General features: G+C 38.6%; 1 protein-coding gene across 2 annotated transcripts; it reads right to left on the bottom strand.

Annotated features, from left to right (window-relative positions):
• Positions 1 to 906: 906 nt before the first annotated feature.
• Positions 907 to 20,338, bottom strand: LOC136249071 (uncharacterized). Of its 2 annotated transcripts, XM_066040973.1 has the most exons (9): positions 20,230 to 20,338; positions 8,462 to 8,550; positions 8,340 to 8,392; positions 2,805 to 2,889; positions 2,134 to 2,462; positions 1,889 to 2,036; positions 1,595 to 1,636; positions 1,427 to 1,491; positions 907 to 1,341 (listed from the first exon to the last, which is right to left on the bottom strand). In XM_066040973.1, the coding sequence occupies exons 7-9, from the start codon at positions 1,630 to 1,632 to the stop codon at positions 1,061 to 1,063; spliced, it is 384 nt and encodes a 127-aa protein (XP_065897045.1). In that variant the 5' UTR covers positions 1,633 to 1,636; positions 1,889 to 2,036; positions 2,134 to 2,462; positions 2,805 to 2,889; positions 8,340 to 8,392; positions 8,462 to 8,550; positions 20,230 to 20,338; the 3' UTR covers positions 907 to 1,060. The 2 variants fall into 2 exon arrangements, 1 of the variants encoding a protein (XP_065897045.1); XR_010698028.1 differs by lacking the exons at positions 8,340 to 8,392; positions 8,462 to 8,550; positions 20,230 to 20,338 and adding an exon at positions 5,525 to 5,579 and having other exon boundaries at positions 1,427 to 1,636.
• Positions 20,339 to 20,931: the final 593 nt, after the last annotated feature.

Genomic DNA, 20,931 nt, shown 5'->3' with positions numbered 1-20,931 from the left:
TCTACACAGACAACCATTGACCATTCTAGCTATTTGATGGTTGACACATCACAGTCGATCATTGCATGTGAGGTGGTCTACACAGACAACTACTGACTATTCTAGCTACTTGATGGTTGACACATCACTATCAATCAATGCATGTGAGGTGATCTACACAGACAACCATTGACCATTCTAGCTACTTGATGGTTGACACATCTTTAGTATACATACATCCATATAAAAATAACATCAAAATGGATATCTCGACCCCTGATTAGAGTAAAAACTAAAGGTCCCCCTGATTACAGTAAAGGTGGCAGTGCTATCCTTTAATAGTTTGATAGATGTATCATGCATATCATTTAAATGACCTTAAGTACGTACACTGTCATCCTCTGCATTTATGTTGACACAAAAAAATCCTCTCTTATTCTAACTCGTGCTACCAGGTGTAAAAGACAAAAGAAGAAAACTTTGACCCATTAGCCTTTTTGCTTTTGATGCCTATCATATCATTATCAAGCATAATATCTTATGTGCCATCTTTATGGTCTGCATGCAGTGACATTCTGATTTAAGGAGATGCCCATCTCATACGGGTCAGACACCAGTGAGCCACACAAAATGTGCCCTCTCAAATTTGCTTCCAGTCCCACCAATCCAACAGGGTTACTGTCACTATGACTATTAGACCAGTACAGAGTTCGAGTCTAAAAATCTGAAGCTGCATCTGAATCAATTTTGATGTTGACATTGAATCTGGATCATCAAATGAGTCAGATTGATGGACCGACATTGAATTAGACCATTATATTATGTATCATATTACTGACATCACTTATTTAACAAAGTATCATGATGTCACATTTGAGAATCACAATATTTAAAACCAAAATGTAGAAATTTCAAACATTGGTCACAATACCACTGCTGGATGACTCCACTATTATTGGAATTTTAAAGATATACAAGATTACACCAATTACGCATGTATAATACTGCAGATAAACTAGATTCAGTGAAAAAAGTAACATACATGTACAAGATTCTTACAGTTGTGCTTTAAGCTACATGGTTATAGCAATACACATAAAAGTCCATCACGAAACATTGTTTTGTTATTGTTCACTAAGCTGTGAAAAATATCTTCAAAGCTTGGCGATTGTTCAGTAAATGTCTCCATCCTAGTAGTCACCAAATCCTCCCATTCTGCCAATGGATCTTGTCCGAACTCACCGAACAGTGCCTCCATTCTCTTCATATTGTCTGCCAGCTTCGTCGGCTGCTGGGACCACGAGTTGTCAATAGGTTTTGTCTGATTGTTTTGAGCCATCAGCATGTTTGGAATACCCCTGCCTGTACAAAAAGAAATGATGATATAACTTATAAGATTTAGTGACAGTTATGCATAAACACTGTGCATTAATTTTTGTTGATATACCTCGGATTCGATGCTCATTCCAGGCAGCCACAAACTTTTTCATCCCTACTTGGCTAACTTGGATGCTATACCAGGAGACACAAAATTTGACATCGTCATGATGATGTTCCAAGTTAAAATCGTGGTTTTCTTGCATTCAATTAGGATGGCCTTAATCGAATAGCTTACCCTTCCATTGACTTCAACCCGGATCCTTTCAACCACATGATTCTATTATACAAAAGTCAACACGTTATCCAATGCTAACAAGTACACTGTATAGCATAATAGTGTGTATGTACTGCTTGTTAATTAAAATTTAATTTTGCATCAATGCTAATATTTTATCCAATCTTTAAAATGTATCAAAGTTATTTATCCTGTATGTGTATCCAATTGAAATATCTACTTTAGCTAGTTGCTGACATTGTTAATTTTACTATCAGAAGGTTAATGTTATTTCATCACGTCATAAAATCTCACCTGGGTTGAGGATGTTTGCAAATGAGGTGGTGCAGAAGGGTTTCTTCTATATTCTGCCAGCTGTTCCTGCATGTACAGCATTAGATACCACTACTTCCCCTGATCAACCCTGAGTTGATCCCACATTCCATAGTGGCAGATGATCTGTCTAAACAATAATAAACAGACACTTGTACATATACATGAGATGGTAGTATGTACAGTACATATAGCACGTATTATACTTGTAGTGCGTAACGTAATACCTGTATATACACTGTCTCGTAAACAGTGTAGTTGTTTTGATTGGCATAGTAGTAAATGCCACAATTTTACAGCTAAATCCATCAAGTGCACATATGTGCGTTACTCTGAACATCACGTTCTTCTCGTTTTGGTTGATGTGCAGTTTCTGACCAAAATAATCTGCATGGTAGGTTCCAGGGTTTGTCATCCAAGCAACAGAGTGTCTGCAGGCTTGAGAGTACAGAGACGAAACAAGCCTCAGAGACTCCCCTACTCTCTTCTCTCCAGCTTTGAGTCCTGCGGATGCCAATACCCTAGTCAATGTTCGACGTCCATACACTGGACCCACCTGGTTTTCAAATGTTAGACAAATCTGATAATACTAACAATGAAATAAACTAAACAATGTAATATTATTTGTTGTATTTTTTTTCATGTTAAGATAGATAATATCACTTTATCACTTATCCAATCCAATTACATATTACTGTACATACTAGCTAACTACCTGTTGAGCAACCTTGCCATGTGTAAAGGCTCATGATATTTTAAAATTAAATTCAACTAATTCCAGTACTACATATTGCTGGGTTTGCACACTATGATATATTTAAATGTATAACACATTTATATGTATTAATGTCAATGAATGTCAAAAGATAAATTGACACAATGGAAAGAGTTAACTCACCTCACTGACAGCAGTGGTTACAATCCTATCTAATTCAGCTTTTGTGAGCCTGCTTGTCTTGTGTATGTCTCTTTCACGACAAAATCTACAGAATGAAATAACTAGCTGACTGTATACGTATATATTAACTAATGCATTATGTCATCTTATGATCTATACATTAATCCAATCATTAAGTGAAGTGGCAATGAGATTCATGGTCGGAAGAATTTAAAGCTGTTTGTCGGTCCCAATATGGCTACCTACATTTTTCAATCTGACTCTTTTTTAGTCTTATAATAGATTGTCTTTATAGAGTCTACATTACTCTCGCCATCATGTACTCACTTGCAAACCTTGCCATATGCATCCTACTTTGGTTTAAAAGGCATGTGGCACACATATCAATGATAGCTATACGTGCAACCACATTTAACAAGTATATTTGTATACATGCATAGCTAGATGTTCTTCATGGTCATAATGTTCGGTGAGCCTTAGCTAACAGAGATAGAAATGTGATCATTCCGTGTGACCAGCAAAAATCATACCTGTCTAGTCACTATTGAACAGTACTCGCCACCAGGATCAACAAGTTTGAGTGTGTAATTTCACTTTGACCACTTGATTTAATTCAAACTATGTAAAAATAATGCCTGACTCATTGTTAATAATATATTATTTCATCTGAAGGCTTTGTAACTCCAGGATTTTTGTCACATGGGAAGGAAGGGTCTGCAACAAAAAAAAGCTGGCTGCTGATAAACCTTGTTGTACAAAACTCAACTTAGTTTGAGTTCTTACTTCAATTGATCGAGTATGTGTCAGATGTATGTATCCAAGTATTTGCATGATCATGGTAGCTATAAGTTTATTTATATTCCATGCTCAATGTACTGCAGACTAGCATGCATAAGTTCACACTTAGCTAGTTTTGTACCACCTACAGTATCTGGTCTAGAAATTCATCCTGAGTTACATATTTTGTATTAATTATTTCAATAGCTAATATCCATTTCATATGTGTTGATAATGATAATGTGATGTGCATGACTGTTTTGTTACATGTATAATCTTTGTAACTATGTAAATGTTTGTAGCTAACCAGCACTGGGTGCTTCCATGTACAGTAATAATAAATAAATATCAGGGGTGGATATAGGATTTTTCCAAATGGGGGGCTGGAACTGGTTACAGACATAACAACACATGTACAGGTGACTGAGAAATAATTTTTGTGATGCTGAATGGTTATTATGCAGATATTAAGAGATCATGTTCATCAATGCATAGTCATATGGTCATGACAATTTTGGAAATTAGGCTCTCTAAAGTGAATTTGAGAGTGGTTTCAGCATGATTTTTTTTTTAATAGAGCAATATCATAACTATATGTGCTATAACTTATGACCTCTAATATTAAAAGCATCACATGCTTTGTGTCAAAAACGATGTATATACAGAATCTAGGGCTATAAGGGGCAACTACAAGTTGATAAAGCAAAGGTGGGGGCATAACCCCTTAGCCTCCCCCTCCCCTTGGATCCGCCGCCCCTGAATAGAGTATAATTGACTGTTCAATTAGAGTATCTCGATCTTCAAAGAAAATGGAGTGAAGGGGGCTCGTTTTCACTCTTTAGATCCCTCTCTTAGAGATAAACAATGGTTTTATGGTGTTACATTATCACTTTGCACTGCTGCAAGCTGGTGCAAGCTTCCCGACTCGAATACTGACTTTAGCTAAAGCAGCCTACTTTGTGGTCGCATGCAGTCCGAGGTCACACATACTTTTTATTTTTCTCATGTAATGATGGTTTTCTCTCAAATCGACTGTGATTGTAACTATAAGCTTTATTAGCCGATCAGAACACCAGCACTAGTTGCTGGCATTCCATATAGCAGGCAGTGGAGCCATATAGCTAGCATGCTTAGCTAGCTACTGATTTAGTCATGCCATACCGTATATTGACTAGCTAATGCAGTAATAAATGAAAAAGAACACTGCTGCAAACCGATCCAAAGAGGAAACGCTCCGTCCTCTCTTGCCAGGAAACCTGTGCTGTAAGTGAAGACTAAGTCTTTTGTCGGTCCATCTCTCCTTTTCTATTTTCTCCCTTATAAATGCTTCCATTTCATCTAGCAAGCATTTCCCAGACATTATTGCAAGCTTATTGCTATTATGAACTGTAGATCTTGCATGGTGTAGATAACTTATATATACGAGATAAGTGGTTAGATACCTACTTAACCCTTAAACCCTCATAATCCAGAAAACTGGATTTACACTTAATAAATACGCATGCTTTGCACAAAGCACTGTAACTTTCGAAGCATCCATTCTATGGTTATGCAATTTATGTCATTCTACTCGTGATGTAGCAAGGATCAAAATGATACCCAGAATTTTACCCTAACGCTAAATGTGACTGAGCCTGCGAAAATAGGGCATGTGGGCACATGATTTTTGCCTACTTTTTCAAACTTCCATCACTCATAACACTTTATACCATTATGCTATGGAAATGCAATTTTCAGCTCTTAGTAAGAATTTAGTTGGCTTTTATGATGCAAGTTACAGATTTCAAATATTCTGTTCCAATAGTGAGATATGATCTGTAGTGTGACAGGGTGTAGTTTGTGCCCACATGCCCTGTTTTCGCAGACCCGGTCACAAATGGTGAAGTCAAAACCAGCCGTGAAAATAACTTTTCTGTAAGAAAACACGCAAAACCTTTACATACCTTTATAAAATGGTCGATAACTCGATGGTAGCTGATCCTATCGCTTTGCAACAGCTTTCATTCAACTCTTCGTGAAATTCTGCATCAGCCATATATGACTCACGTGAGTAAACCCACAATCGAAATTAAACACGTGGCAAAAATTTTGGAACACGGAGATGTGACTCGTCGTTCACCACTTCATATCAAGTAAGCCACTGTAGTTACAGTGTTTATTTAACCTTCTCCAAGTAGCCCAGTAAACACACTTTTAATCTATGCCGTGTATTTGTAGGCTGTAAGAATTAATTTACCCCACCTAGTGTTGCCATGTATGCCCATATTGTGTAAACACGCATTTCCGAAAAGTTTTCTGCGGGTTTAAGGGTTTTACATGTGGTAACAACTGAATTCAGACAAGTAACTAAGGCCACTCCAAGTCATACCTTAGTTTCTGGTCACTCCCAAGCCTACAAATGGATGCGGGCGGGCGGATGATCAGGACTTCAGGACTATAGACTCTACTGTGACAATATACTGTATGGTATTATTATTTGCTCAATTTAGCAAATTCATGTTGATTTTATACTTAACCAACAACATAAGTAGTTGTGCTTCGGCAAAAAATGCACTAGGAAAGTTGTTGATGGATCATGGCTAGCTATACACTGATGTATAGCATTTAAGTATATATTTATTTATTTATTTAGAATATACTATAGGAAATGTTTTGCTCATGTAGCTACTTATACTTTCCAAGTGAAATAAATGTCTCATTAGCTATGTCAGGAAAGTATTACTATGACTTATAGCTAAGTTGTTCAAATGATCATGATACACAATGAAATTTAACTTCTATTTTCACATCAGAAATTCTTCATTCAAATGTAAAGTCTTAGCCCACTAGCTATGTGTTTCCAGCCTTCTATTCAGTAACCTTGAGAAAAGTAACTGTCAAAGTTTTGAGTCATTGAGTGCTCCAGACTACTGTTTTTTAGTGATCATCTGGGAATGTTTAAACTGTAAGGGTTTCTACTTGCCAATCTAATTTTAGTTATGGAAAAGTTTAAGTTTAAGCTCACCGAATGTTGCCGGCTTTCCATACCCCTGTAGTGTTCAGTGATAAGGAATTAGACTAATCATTAGAGGACTACATTTGAATTATAAAGTTAAAGCTATGGCCCATCTGCATGGACTAGTAGTTAATGCTACTGAAATTACTTTGGTTACAGAAGCTTTAGTAACAGTTATAATCTGAACAGCTATATAATCAAGGACAAAACTAGCTATAGTTAGAAACATTTTATTAGTGTGGCATATATACCTAATATATACCTAATATTAGAGTTAAGAGTAGTGTGACTGCTCTATTGGAATCCCTGAATGCTCTATTAGAGTATATCGATCTTTTGCAGTAAAAAATAAGTGTCTTGCTGGGTCACGTGCACTTAAGCACCTGTAATATTAATAATAGTCCTCATAAACTAGGGTTTCAGGTTTACCATGCGGGCGGGTGACCAGAAACTAAGGTTTGACTTGGTGTGGCCTAATGTGTCAATTTCTTGCCTACCTTTATATGTGCTAGCTAAACGTTATTGGTAGCAATATAAGATAGCACATAGTGCTGTACAGCCTTGATACTGAAATAAATGAAATATTAATAAATGCGACCTTCCCTTCAGTGCTATTCATAAATGTTAAAAACATTAGCTAGCTAGTTAACAAAAGCAACTTGGTAGTGGGCAAACATTAGCTAGTTAACAAAAGCAACTTGGTAGCTAGTGGGCTTAAAAATCGAAGAGGGTACAACATAGGCGATTCTAAGGGGGGGCCAAGGCCCCCCCTGTTAAAAAATAACTTTTAAAAAATCTTGGGGAAAAGTTGCTGTATAGATTGGCAATGTTATTTTTAGCATTTTTCATGTTTTTAGAACAAATTTTAGGCTGTTTTCAAGCCTTTAAATTGCAAAAATCCTGCAGCTTCTGGGGGTTGCACCCCCAGACCCCCTTGAAAATTCTATAGCCAAACAACAATAGTTATGTTGTTCCCTACTGGGCCCCCCTGTAGGTCAGGTCTAGAATCGCCACTGGGGTACAAGGAGTGCCCACTTTTTCAGCCATGTCCTTAAAGTGATATTAACAATATCAAGATACTGTATTAGAACAATCTAAACTGTTATAAAACAGTCATCTCTTACCATCATACAATTAGCTTATATCCCCTTTATCACCCTAAATGTTCCCATTACATGCATGGTAAACAAAGTTGTGAGTATTTCTTATCCAAAAGATATATAAGCATAAGCATAATATTATGTCAAAACTGTTCAGAATACATCACCAACCAAATGCGACAAGATGCTATAGTTATGCATAAGAATTACTGAACATAAAAATTTAGAGTTATAAGTGTCTGGGGTTGTCCCTGAATCTGCTTAGTACTTAAGCTAGGCAAACTTGATCATTTTTTTCATCCGCAAAATATGGAATTTGGATGCTGGCGGGAGGTCAATTTTTGTTATTCATTTTGAAAGAAAATGCTCCAAACCACAGCAATAACAATCTATCTGTAACTGTAAATTAAAGGTTAACTAATGCCTTCTTAAAAGTGATATTCACACTATACTCTTTTACTGAGCTGCTAGGGACATTTCTTGTGCTGTAAAGTGAAAGCCAGCATCTGAGCACGATACATGGACACAAGACTAATATCAGCATTTGAGGAGGCCAGGTAAAAGTGATGTGCATGGGTCAGGATGAGAAAACAATTAAACAAGTTTGCCTGGCATTATGCTATAAATTCAAAGCCATAACTCCACCCATATTATTAGACTCACCAAGTGATGATATACTCTCATTATTGGTGATAAACCTTGAATCCAACATGGGTCTACAGATTGCAAACAAAAAAAGAAAATAAATTAAACATTATTTTTCTTAATTAGTCATCATCATTCACCTTCTCTTTTTCTCTTTGTGTAAATTTTTTTTAACACATTGTCCATCAGTGATGATCTATGTTAACATCATTATGAAATGGTTGTATATCTACAGCGAAAGATAGACAACACATAAAACTTTCATCTGTCTTTCAGATAGCCACCGCAGAATCTGACTGACCTCAAATATGCAGTTACACATATAAACACATAAAATCATCATCACTACTTGTATGAAATGATTCCCTAGTGCTGTTTACCTCTTGTGTGTGTGTGCATGCAGTCTTATGTCTAGTGAAAAAAAACTTAACCACATGTAAGTCTGTAATGTGAAAGCTATAACCTTTGAGACTGTACCAGTCTTAACAGGTTCATTAGCAACTGTACTGCAGCCCCATAGGAAATCCCAAATTATAGAATTCTTAATTGCACAATTCAGGATTGGAGATTATAACTAGGTTAGTGTTTAGTAAAGATCTGACCATTGCATTGTTTACTTTCATTCCATTGTTTAGGTTAACTGACAGTTATAAGGGCTCTATAATTTGTGATTTCCTATAGGGCTGCAGTACAGTTGGTAACAAATCTGTTAACAATGGTGCAGTCAAAGGTTTGCTTTGACATTATGGGCTTAACCATGTGGGTTTTTTCTTTTGTCATCTTTCTGGTCAGCAAATATATAATTATACCAACATCAACAATGGCGGATCCAGGATGGGGCATTTGGTGCAAATGCCCCCCCCCCCCCTTCAAGAAATTGCATACAAGATCGAGATACTCTAATAGAGCAGTCAATTACTCTAATAAAGCAGTCACAATGTTCATGAGGCAGTGTAGCTTACCTATGAAGCTATAAATAGGATTTTATTTTATATAACAGACGTGATATAGTTGGTAAGGATAACTAGCTATTATTGTCGTGACCTTTTTTTTTTTTTTTTGGTCTTCAACTGGTTTTCAGCAAGTTTATTGGTCTTCAACTGTTTTTCAGAAAGGTGCCCCCCCTCTTTCCAAACTCTGGATCCGCCCCTGATCAAATGGCTTAGATCAGCTTGCACTAACACACTCACAAGTACACTATATGTAAGAACCAGGGGAATCATGCCTTAAGTTTGTAATGACACTTCAGGCTGCTCTTATCAATGTTGTCTTAGGTCGCCGACTGACTACCTGAAATGGACTAGAGCGTTGGCCTAGTAATCAAAAGGTTTCAGTTTCAATGCCGGGTAAGGCCCAATTATTTTGGTGATGTTGTTGCTTCCTTGAGCAAGAAGCTTTACTCACATTGCTCCAGTATACCCAGCTGTTAAATAGGAGCCTTGTGACCTGGTGTCAACTGGGCAAGCAGCAGCTGTAACATCAATGGGTACCTGCATGGTGTTTACTGGGGAAGCAAATGCCAACTGTCCATGTCTCACATAACAGGTGAAGGCTCAGGTGGGACTTTGTGTGCTCACACCCTCACCTGTGAGGCATGGTACAGCTTTCTGTGGGTTACTAGACATACCCCAGGAAGATTTTCCAGCGCCGTCTCTAGTGCCTGAGTAGCACACAGGTGTCCCATTGCTAGTCACTGGGTAGGCATGATTGTGGCAACATGGCAGCCAAAGGCTTTGCTATTTTTTTGATTTTTTTTTGATTTGTGTGTGTGTGTGTGTGTGTGTGTGTGTGTGTGTGTGTGTTTTATACAATATCAAAGCTACCAAAGACATGGATATGCATGGGTATTTCATGAATTTCTAAACCAACAGTGTAAATGGGCCATGAAAATTTTACTTATCCCGTAGAATGGAATTTTCATGGTTTTATATAAACATTTTTTTCATGGGCATTTCATAGCAATTGCCATGGGCCATGCCATGAAACTGTCATGATTTCCATTGCACATTCTGTGGGTCATTCAGAAATTCATGGAATAACCATGCTTATTCCATGGCCAGTTTCTCTGGTATTGAAAACGGTTTGACAGCAGACAATTAAACTATAGCTACTTAACAGGTCTGTTCATAATTTTATGATGCAGCTTGAAATGCACACTGCTGGACATGGGCGTATTATCTTTTAGGTGGTAGCTGTCCATTTTCAGGTAGCCAGTAGGCGACCTCAGTTAGCCCAGTGACATTGATAAGAGCAGCCTGAAGTGTCATTACCAACTTAAGGCATGATTCCCCTGATTTTTACATATAGTGTACTTGTGAGTGTGTTAGCGCAGGCTGATCTAAGCCATTTGATGTTGGTATAATTATACATTTGCTGACCAGAAAGATGACAAAAGAAAAAACCCACATGGTTAAGCCCATAATGTCAAAGCTAACCTTTGACTGCACCAGTGTTAACAGATTCATTAGCAACTGTACTGCAGCCCTATAGGAAATCCCAAATTATAGAGCCCTTGTAACTGTCAGTTAACCTAAACAATGGAATGAAAGATAATAACAGAGTGCTTTATTTTCTTTAATTAAATGCTGACTTGCCTAGCTATCATCTCCAGCCCAGAATTGTAAAGGGATATATATATATTTTTGTTAGGCAACGCATAATAACCCAACAACAGCAAATAGCTTGTCACCTGCACACGCACACACACACACACACACACACACACACATACTCAAGCGTGTCGATCAATCCCGACCCTACAAAGGCCACTTAATTTAGGAGATGATAGCTGAACCCACAAACACCCACAACTGAGCCCACAAACATTCAATATTCATCTTCTGAGTGTTTTCAAAGCCAGCTCTTGTAGCTTAATGTTTAGGGTGCAGTTCCATGCAGGTTGGGGTTGCTTCACTACCATGTACTGCAAGGCGCAATACAAACAGTGGTATAGATTTCCACACATGCCATTATCTTCGTAAGTGTATTCAGTGTGCCTTGTAGTACACTGTATTTGCAGACCTAGTCTCTTAGTGGCCAACTTTAAAGGTGTGGGAAAACTCAATGCAGTAAGATGCACACTGGAATGTAATCAGTGACCTCACACCAACATATACTTATTATCGATTGTAAATATGTGAAGAATACTAAGAAGGTGAAGAGCCTGTGAAAGACTTAAAAGCCTGTAAAGCATCTTGTTCTTCAACTTAATGCCTATTATCATCTTGTTCTTCAGCATCTTGTTCTTCAACATCTTGTTCAACTTAACACTTCTCTTGTGCCAGAAAGCAAATTCTACTCTGGTACAGCCGCTGAACCACGGCGGTTTGTTGGCATATGGAAGTCACTGGCTATATTCTAGTTCTCGGACAATCAATTTAAGAACTCCGGAACAATGTATTTCATTGTAAACAAGTGACAAACACATAGAATTATTCATATTGGTTGGCATCAATATTATCCTCTATTTGGCATGAAGCAATTTGATCGGTGGCACTCAAATTTGAGTGATGCCACTTATTTTTTACATTGAGTTTCCCCAGACCTTTTTTTCAGAGTAGGAACTCAATCGATATGCACTGTGAAGGTGAAAAGTGGTCTGGCCATGTGAGACTAAGTGATGTCACCATTTACATGCATAAGACATAAGACAAACCTTAAAAATGAAAAACATTGTAATGGAACATGCCTGTCCAAATTTGTCTTCCGAATTCAGCATAGATATGATGGCATTAAGTTTTCCTTACTTGCTGGTAGGGACCCGCCAATTATGCTGGCATAATTATGAGCATAATAGGTGCCTGAAAGCATTGAGCATAATGCTAGCATAATAGGTAGAATATTTTGTAACAGTATGAATTCTTGCTTATAACCCTCACAGAAAGATCGATATACTATAATAGAGCAGTCAGTAACTCTAATAGAACAATCACATAGCTGACTGTTCTATTAGAGTATATCGATCTTTTCTGTGATATGCATTTTACAAGTAAGTTTGTGTTTCAGCCACTATAATTTATCCATAAACTGGAAATTATTAGCAGAGCATGGTAACTGAGGCATAAATAATTGGGCATAATTTGAGCATAATAGGTAAGCATTGAGCATAAATTTAAGCATAATAGGTAAATTTTTGAGCAGTGCAGCATAGCATAATAGGTAAAATTATGAGCATAATCGGCGGGTTCCTACTTGCTGGGCTATGTCAAAGTTGTAGTATTTTGGTTCTGCTGTCCTTGCATTGTTTCATGTAATAGTCATACTCCTCCTTAACTATCTTGAGATGTCTTTCAACAGTTTTGATGGCCTACACATAAAAATTTAACTTGACCTGTTATAAGTACAGTAGTTATCATTCTCAAATAAAAAATATTGCACTTCCATGCTTAGGTCATGTATTATGAAACATAATAGTACATTATTTGGAGCATGGGGACCTACCTTTAGAAACCAATAGTAAAAGAGTAGCCATTGTACAGTACCTACTACATTAAAATTGTATAGAAACTCTAGGCATAAGCACTACCAGATTTTCTGCTGATATACACAGTAGCCACACATAATATTCTAGCACACCCACTCTTTTCCCGTGCTGCAAGAGATATGATACACTTCCAATAGACAAGTTGTGATATCACCCTGTAGCATGTGAGGTGTTGATAAGGTGGTAAAAATTTTGATCAGTTTTCATTCTTCTGCACTTTTCCAGTCAATACCTCAGTCCCATTGTGTTATACATCTCACCATACATGTTTGCTTCACACGCTATGACAGTACATCTCTATGTCTAATGGCTATGCAATTTTACAAGCAATTAGAGTGTATTTATATTTGTATTGTACTCGTAGGCTATGATCTACATGTCAGTTGAAAAAGTGCCCCAACATCATTTAAATTCTCCCCTCCCCCCCTTCCTCCTGCCCATAATTTTGAAAGACCTGTTTTGCCTCCCCTGAAATTATTTTCTAGTTGTTTTGATAATTGATGGCTAATTGATTTATAAATTAATTGAAACTAAGAGCCCTAGTCAATACCAATGTATTGGAACAGATTGGTATCGGCAATACAAAGCTGTTGATACCACCAGAGGACACTCATCTAAATTACACTAACATAAAATTAATTAACTACAATATGCGTGATCAATTAGCTCAATGTAATGCCATGCAGTTTACTCATTGAAACTTTTGAAAGGTAATGTAAAGACAATTGAAATAAAATGTAAATGATCAAGCATTACAAGCAGTGTAATGAGAACAGTGGCCATAATCTGTATTGAATGCTCTATTAGAATATATTACGCTGACTGCTCTATTAGAATAATTATCTCGATCTTTTACAAATTCAAGCCACACAAATAGAATCTATGGCTCTAGTACTAAGCAGGGCTGGAGCAGTGGAGCCTATGGTGACATGGTGCCTTACATGGTGCTGGACCACTTTTCAGCTACTGAAGTACAGAATGCTGTCTGGTAGTGTTCAGTTGAGTGGAAAATCTGGGGTGCCAAAACTCAGGCTGTTGTTGAGCATTTTTACCGAGGCAGCTGCCTTGGTTGCCTCAATGGTAGCTACGCCACTGTAATAGTATTCTACAGAGGAGCAGTGTAGCAAACTTATAGATAAGGCCACTCCAAATAAATTTTCTGTTTCCCGTCCTGGACTCAGGCATATATGCATGCGGGCGGGCAGTCCATTTCCATTATTTCATTATAAGATTGGCAGCTTTTCAAGCCATTATTTGCCTGGCACAACCACATAAAAGCATGTTTAAGCTTGTACCTTCCTTCTTTAGTTGCAAAAATAACACAAACGTGGAGTTTGTGCTGACTTGATAGCACTGCTGACTTGTGAGCTGACACTGTTTCAAGTAAGCCTGTCAGTATACAAGAATAACCAGAAAATAATGGAAGAATACGGAATAATGGAGTTTTTAGAGCTGGACAGTAATCAGATGCGGCCGGTGGACGGGAAACAGAGAATTTATTTGGAGTGGCCTAAGGAGATATGGTTGGTGAGGGGTAGCTATTGTCATTGTGAGCAGGTAATAACCTTTTTTTTGGGTCTTCAACTTACAGCTTGGGTCAAGTTGTGATTCAGAACGGAAACCTCCTTGCCTCTGGGGCCCCACTTTAACTCTTTGCCCTGGGCCCCTTAATTTCTCTGGGCGGCCCTGTTCTCATTACATGCACAAACTTGCAGCTAGAAGCAACTGAAGTTTCAAGATAGTTCAGATTTCTAAATGGCTTCCTGATTCAATTGTAGCGGCCAGTGATTGACCCAGTTCACTCAGCAGTTCACTGAACCATTAACCCTAATTCAGCAACTAGCTCATCACACTCAGCAAATGTTGCAATCACTGAACTCATTACACACATCTTATGATTTTACATTGTATTTTGTAACATGCAGCATCAGTAAACGTTTCGAGCGGTTTAAACATGCTTCAGGACTTGCAGAGAAGTCAGAAGAAAGTCAAATCAATACATTGATCTATACAATGGGCTCCAAAGCAGATGACATTTTTCAATCCTTCAATTTGTCGACTGATCGAGGATCAGAAAAAGTATGACACTGTTGTTACTCGTTTCCAGGATCATTTTATTGCTCGCCGAAATGTTATTTTTGAGAGAGCTAAATTTAACTCTCGCATACAAGAAGAAGGAGAATCAGCAGACTCTTTTATTACTTCCTTGTATGGACTAGCAGAACACTGTGGGTTAGGTACACTACACGACAAACTAATTCGTAATGGTTTTGTTGTGGGAATCAGAGACACTACTGAGTCTATCAGAGAAGCTACAAATGGATCCCAAATTCAATTTACAGAAAGCCGTTAATGCTGTTCGCCAGAGCGAAGCTGTAAAATCGCAGCAAGCCACAGTAAGGGGTGTGGCTAAGTCCTCTGATGACGCCATTGATGTTCTGCAAAAATGTAGGCACCCGAAGAAGGGGCGGGGCTACAAAGTCCACAAACAGTTTGGCAGATATAGCGACAAACTACCAGTGCAGAAACCTCTCAGCAAGTTTCATAGTAAGGCACCGAACAATTACAACTGTTCTCACTGTGGACAATTGCCAATGCATCCACGACAGCAATGTTCAGCCAGAGATACTACCTGTCACCGTTGCTCTAAGAAAGGACACTTTAAGTCAGTGTGCCGATCTAAGGCTGTGGATGACATTTCAGGCAATAACTCCAATGTTACCTTAAGCACTGGAGAACTATCTTTCCTTGATACAGTTTCTTCAGAAGTTTCTGTTGTACATGGAGGAAGCCAACCATGAACTGTTGTACTTGGTCTGAACAGTAGTCAGACAGAACTATTAAAATTGACACTGGAGCAGATGTTACAGTTGTACCAGAACATGTTTACAACAAGTCTAGAGATGGACCTTTGAGCTCCTCAGACAGAATACTCATGGCCCAAGCAAACACTCCCTACAAGTATTGGGCAAGTTTCTAGCCACTTTACAGAAGGATCAATCCAAAACACAAGAGCAAATCTATGTTGTCAGAGAGCTACAGAAAGCACTTCTAGGAAGACCTGCAATTGAGTCCTTAGGGCTACTAATTCGTGTTGATGAAGTGTTGTCAAGTAAAACAGTTTTTGTTTCCAAATTTCCTCATCTTTTCACAGGCTTAGGCTGTATGAAAGGAGCTTACCACATTGATCTCAGACCTGATGCTACTCTGTTTGCTCTCACAGTACCTCATAGAGTAGCTATACCTCTCATGGAGAAAGTCAAAACTGAACTACAACGAATGGAGAAGATGGGAATCATCTCTCGAGTCTCAGAACCAACCGACTGGTGTGCAGGTATGGTAGTTGTCCCCAAACCTGATAGGAGAGTCAGGATTTGTGTAGACCTCACCAAACTAAACCAGAGTGTGCGACATGAGCGACACATACTACCATCTGTTGAGCAAACTCTAGCTCAGTTGGGGGGAGTTACCATATTTTCAAAACTGGATGCAAATTCAGGCTTCTGGAAAATTGAACTGACCAAAGAATCAGCACTGTTGATGACTTTCATAACTCCTTATGCAGTGTTGGGAGTAACGCGTAACGCGTTACGTAATATTATTACTTTTGTGGTAACAAAGTAATATAACGAAATACGCTATGAAAACAGGTAATATAACGCAAGATACTTTACTTACAAACGTAACACGTTACCTAAGTAATATAATTACTGTAACGAGTCTAATATGACGTAATATTATTACTAAAAGTAACGAAGTTACTAATCTCATTAGTAATCCTCTGAGTAACGCCTAACCACAACGAAGTAACGAGGCCTACTGAATGAAGTTTATTCACTAGCTTCTTACTTATAACCAAGATTTGCACATTGTCCAACAACGCAATCATGTCACGTGATAAGGTGGTAGTTTCACACGTGACAGCTTAAGGCTGTGGACACAAAGTAATATAATATGTAATATTATTAGTTACTTTATTTTATGGGTAATATGTAACTGTAACTAAATAGTTCTGTTGCAAGTAATATGTAATATGTAACTAGTTACTTTTACAAAGTAACTTGCCCAACACTGTCCTTATGGTAGATATTGTTTCAATCGCCGGATTACTTCTGCTCCTGAACACTTTCAGAGACATATGTCACATATTTTAAAAGGCCTAGAAGGTGTTGTTTGCCTTATTGACGACATTTTAGTGTATGGCAAAACCCAGGAAGAACATGACAAACACTTGACTTGTTTTACAAAAAGTTGCTGCTGCAGGCAGTACACTCAATCCAGCCAAATGTGAGTTTTCCTGCAAAGAAATCAGATTCCTGGGACAGTTGGTTGATACACAAGGCATCCATGCTGACCCTAGCAAAGTCAAAGCCATAAAACAGATGAAAGAATCTAAAAACATTTCTGAGTTACGTAGATTTCTAGGGATGATCAACCAACTAAGCAAGTCCACACCAAATTTGGTAGAGAACACTAAACCTGTTCGTGATCTACTGAGTACTAAAAATCAGTGGACTTGGGGGAGTACACAACAAGAGGTATTCAAACAGCTGCAAAGTCTGGTGAGTTCAAACTGTGTACTTACCTTGTTTGATCCTTGCAGGAAAACCTGTGTAAGTGCAGATGCGTCCTCATTTGGCCTGGGGGTGGTGTTGACTCAACAGCAACCATCAGGCGAGTGGAGGCCAGTTGCCTACATTTCAAGATCTATGACTCCAACAGAACAGCGTTATGCCCAGATCGAAAAGAAGGTTTTGGCAGTGACATGGGCATGTGAAAGGCTTAGAGATTACTTAATTGGTCTTTCTTTTCACATACAGACTGATCATAAACCCCTTGTGCCGTTGTTCACCTCCAAAGGCTTAGATGAACTTCCTGTTCGTGTTCAATGCTTTCGTCTTTGTCTGATGCGTTTTAACTTCACTGTATCACATGTACCTGGCAAAGACCTCATAGTGGCAGATACACTCTCAAGGGCACCAGTTTCATCAAGAGTTACTGATGATGAAGAGTTTTAACAAGAAGTAGAAGCTTATATCAATCTCACTGTGCAACAGTTACCAGCTTCTGAACACAGACTGAAAGAGATTATGGCTAGACAGCAAGAAGATGACACATGGAAAACACTAATCAAATACTGCCATGATAATTGGCCACATCGCAGCCATATTGCAAGTTGTGCTAAGCCTTACAGCAGCTGAACTTTCTGTGTGCAATGGCCTACTACTCAGAGGTGACCGAATTGTTATTCCTCAATCACTGCAGCCAGAAATTTTGGGGAAGTTGCATTGCAGACATCAGGGAATATCTAAGTGCCGTGAGAGAGCACGTCAATCTGTTTGGTGGCCTGGCATCAACAAATACATAGAAGTCATGATCTCCAAATGCCTGATTTGCTGTAAGCACAAGCAGCAAAACACAGAGCCATTGAAACCAACTCCATTTCCAGAATATCCCTGGCAAAAGGTGGCCACTGATCTGTTTGAGTGGAAGAAAACCACAGATGTTTTAGTAGTTGATTACTATTCATGATACATTGAAGTGTGTTCCCTCAGAAGTACTAGCTCTGCAAGTGTTATTCACAAGCTTAAAACTGTCTTTGCTCGTCATGGTATTCCAGAGAGCTTAATGTCAGACAATGGTCCACAATTCTCTTCACAAGAGTTTTCCAACTTTTCCAAGGATTATGGTTTTGATCAAGTCACCAGTAGTCCCAACTATCCACAGACCAATGGAGAAGCAGAACGAGCAGTGCGAACTATCAAAACTCTACTGTCTAAAAATGATGATCCACTATTGGCACTACTAACATACTGTTCAACTCCTTTGCAAAATGGATATAGTCCAGCTGAATTGTTAATGGGTCGAAAACTCAGAACTACTTTACCTACTATCTCACAAACTCTCCAACCAAAGTTACCAAACAAGAGAACTTTACAAAGCAAGGAGGATGATATGAGAAATAAACAGAAAGCCAATTACAATTGTCGACACAGAGCAAGAAACTTAGAACCACTACTACCAGGTGAAACAGTGTGGTTGCCAGATCGTGAGTCTAGCGGAACAGTAGTCGAAGAATCTAGTCCATGGTCTTATACAGTTCAAACCCCCAATGGACAGTTTCGATGAAATTGCAGACATATCATTTCAACTCCAAGTAACTCATCATCAGAGTTACCACCCAGAGCTGAAACCATTCCAACTAACAATGATTTACCCACCAACAGTAACAACCAAGAAGATTCAGCACACACTCGTACTAGAAGTGGCAGAGTGTCTAAACCACCAGATCGATTTATTTCTAGCAGACTGATTTGAACTGGTTTGTTAATTTTTGTATGTTTTAGTTTTATTTATCCCAGAAGGGGAGACGTAGTAATGTGTGGTTGTAGTTGTATGTTATATTATGTGGTTTTTAATGTGTGGTTGTAGCTGTATAGTTTCCTAATGTATTATGGTTTGTTGTAAAGGCTTCATATTGTTCTATTGTTGTAGCTGATCTATATCTGTGACTGAATTTGACAAAACAAGGCTTCGACGCACAAAGCTTCGTTAGGAGATATGGCGATTTTAAGGAATCATTGTGTAATAACTTCCCAGTGCCTACAGCTGTGCAAACTAAATTTGCACCAATTGTTCATCTGTTCACTAGCTATCACTGAGTGGGTGTATACATTTCTGATACCCAAAATTTGCCCTGTTTTGAGCAGCTTTTTCCGAGCGGGAAATAATATCACAGGTGGCAGTAATAGGGTGGGAGGGTGAGGGTGGACGGTGGTCTTAATATAGGCATATAAAATGAAGCAAGAAGACGATTGGAATCCAGAGGCCAAGTTTGGGCTCTCCATGGCCCTCAAATTACTCCAAATTGACTGAAAACACTATTGGCGAGCTCTCTGTGAAGTCCCAGCTCACTACACACCATTATCACAAAGCCATGGCCATTTAATGGTGCCAATCTCACACTCGTGGCTTTGACAGGGTCGGAAGAAAGCTGCTACAGAAACCAGACTTGCCAGTGCTGAAGGAAGCACAGTGTGAAATATGATAGTGTATTAGACCAGCAATCCATTTCTGGTAAAATCGTAAGTTTGATTTTGTGTGTGTGGATAGTCTCGCGGCGCCCGACCCTAAAAAGAGGGTCTGGTGAAACTGTGTACAAAAAGTTTGAGCTCTGGAATGTTTATTGGATGACGTTTTACGTGTTACGTAAGTGCACTGTTTACGTCACAACATCCATTCAACAAGATCCGCTTACAGCATCACCAAACTAGGCATGCGCCGATTATGCCGGCATAATTTTAGGCATAATAGGCATGCCAAAGCATCGAGCATAATGCCGGCATAATGGGCCAGCTTTGAGCATAATGCGAGCATAATAGGGAAAATTTTCAACAGTTTATACTAGAAAACGTTACAGCATACCTTTGGGTTTAGTAAAGTCCAAAAACGCTATGTCTCTGACTCTCTGCTTGTTGTCTTGCATTGTTTCCCTGTTGTAACTAAAGCTCCATCAAAAATAATTATCTGGAATTAAGCGCGGTGCTAATTTTCGTACTAATTTGAGTGCTAATTGTGAAGTTCAGTACTGTTAACTGCTCTTAAATGGATGTAGTTAGAGAAATAGATTTATCCTCTGACTCTGATGTCAGCGAATCAAGTGACGTTGAGATACATGACAGCAGTAGCGACGTTTGCGGTGAATTGGCATCGAGTAGCAGCTGTACTTTGCTACAAACACACCAGAGGGAAGAGACTGAGAACGCAAGTGAAAGCGATATAAGTACCACACAGAAGAGAGCCCAGTCACTCTTGGATGTGCTGAAGTGCCCACAGCCATCTACTTTGGCGAGGAAACGAGTGATTACCACAAACAATCCTCCAGCTGGTAAACGTTCTTGTAAGAGTACAAACCAACGTAAAGCTGCAGCTAGCATTAAGCCAAAACAGCGGATTGATGAATTCAAAGGCGAACACCTGTGTGTATCTAGTGGGAAACTATTTTGCAATGCTTGCAGGGAGGAAGTTAATCTGAAAAAGAGCAGTGTAAAGAATCATATTCGATCTGTCAAACATAAGAATGGTAAGGATGCATTAAACACCAAGAATAAAAGAGAAAAAACCATT

This window comes from Dysidea avara, chromosome 3 (genome assembly GCF_963678975.1).
Source record: "Dysidea avara chromosome 3, odDysAvar1.4, whole genome shotgun sequence".
Lineage (NCBI taxonomy): Eukaryota > Metazoa > Porifera > Demospongiae > Dictyoceratida > Dysideidae > Dysidea > Dysidea avara.
Note: the sequence above shows the minus strand (reverse complement) of the source record. Positions and strands in the feature narration are given on the sequence as shown.

Excerpts from the sequence above, each read along its gene's own strand:
- LOC136249071 (XM_066040973.1), bottom strand. The coding sequence starts at position 1,632 with ATGTGGTTGAAAGGATCCGGGTTGAAGTCAATGGAAGG. Across the intron at positions 1,492-1,594 it reads GGGTTGAAGTCAATGGAAGG|CATCCAAGTTAGCCAAGTAG; the intron begins GTAAGCTATTCG and ends CTCCTGGTATAG. Across the intron at positions 1,342-1,426 it reads GAATGAGCATCGAATCCGAG|GCAGGGGTATTCCAAACATG; the intron begins GTATATCAACAA and ends CTTTTTGTACAG.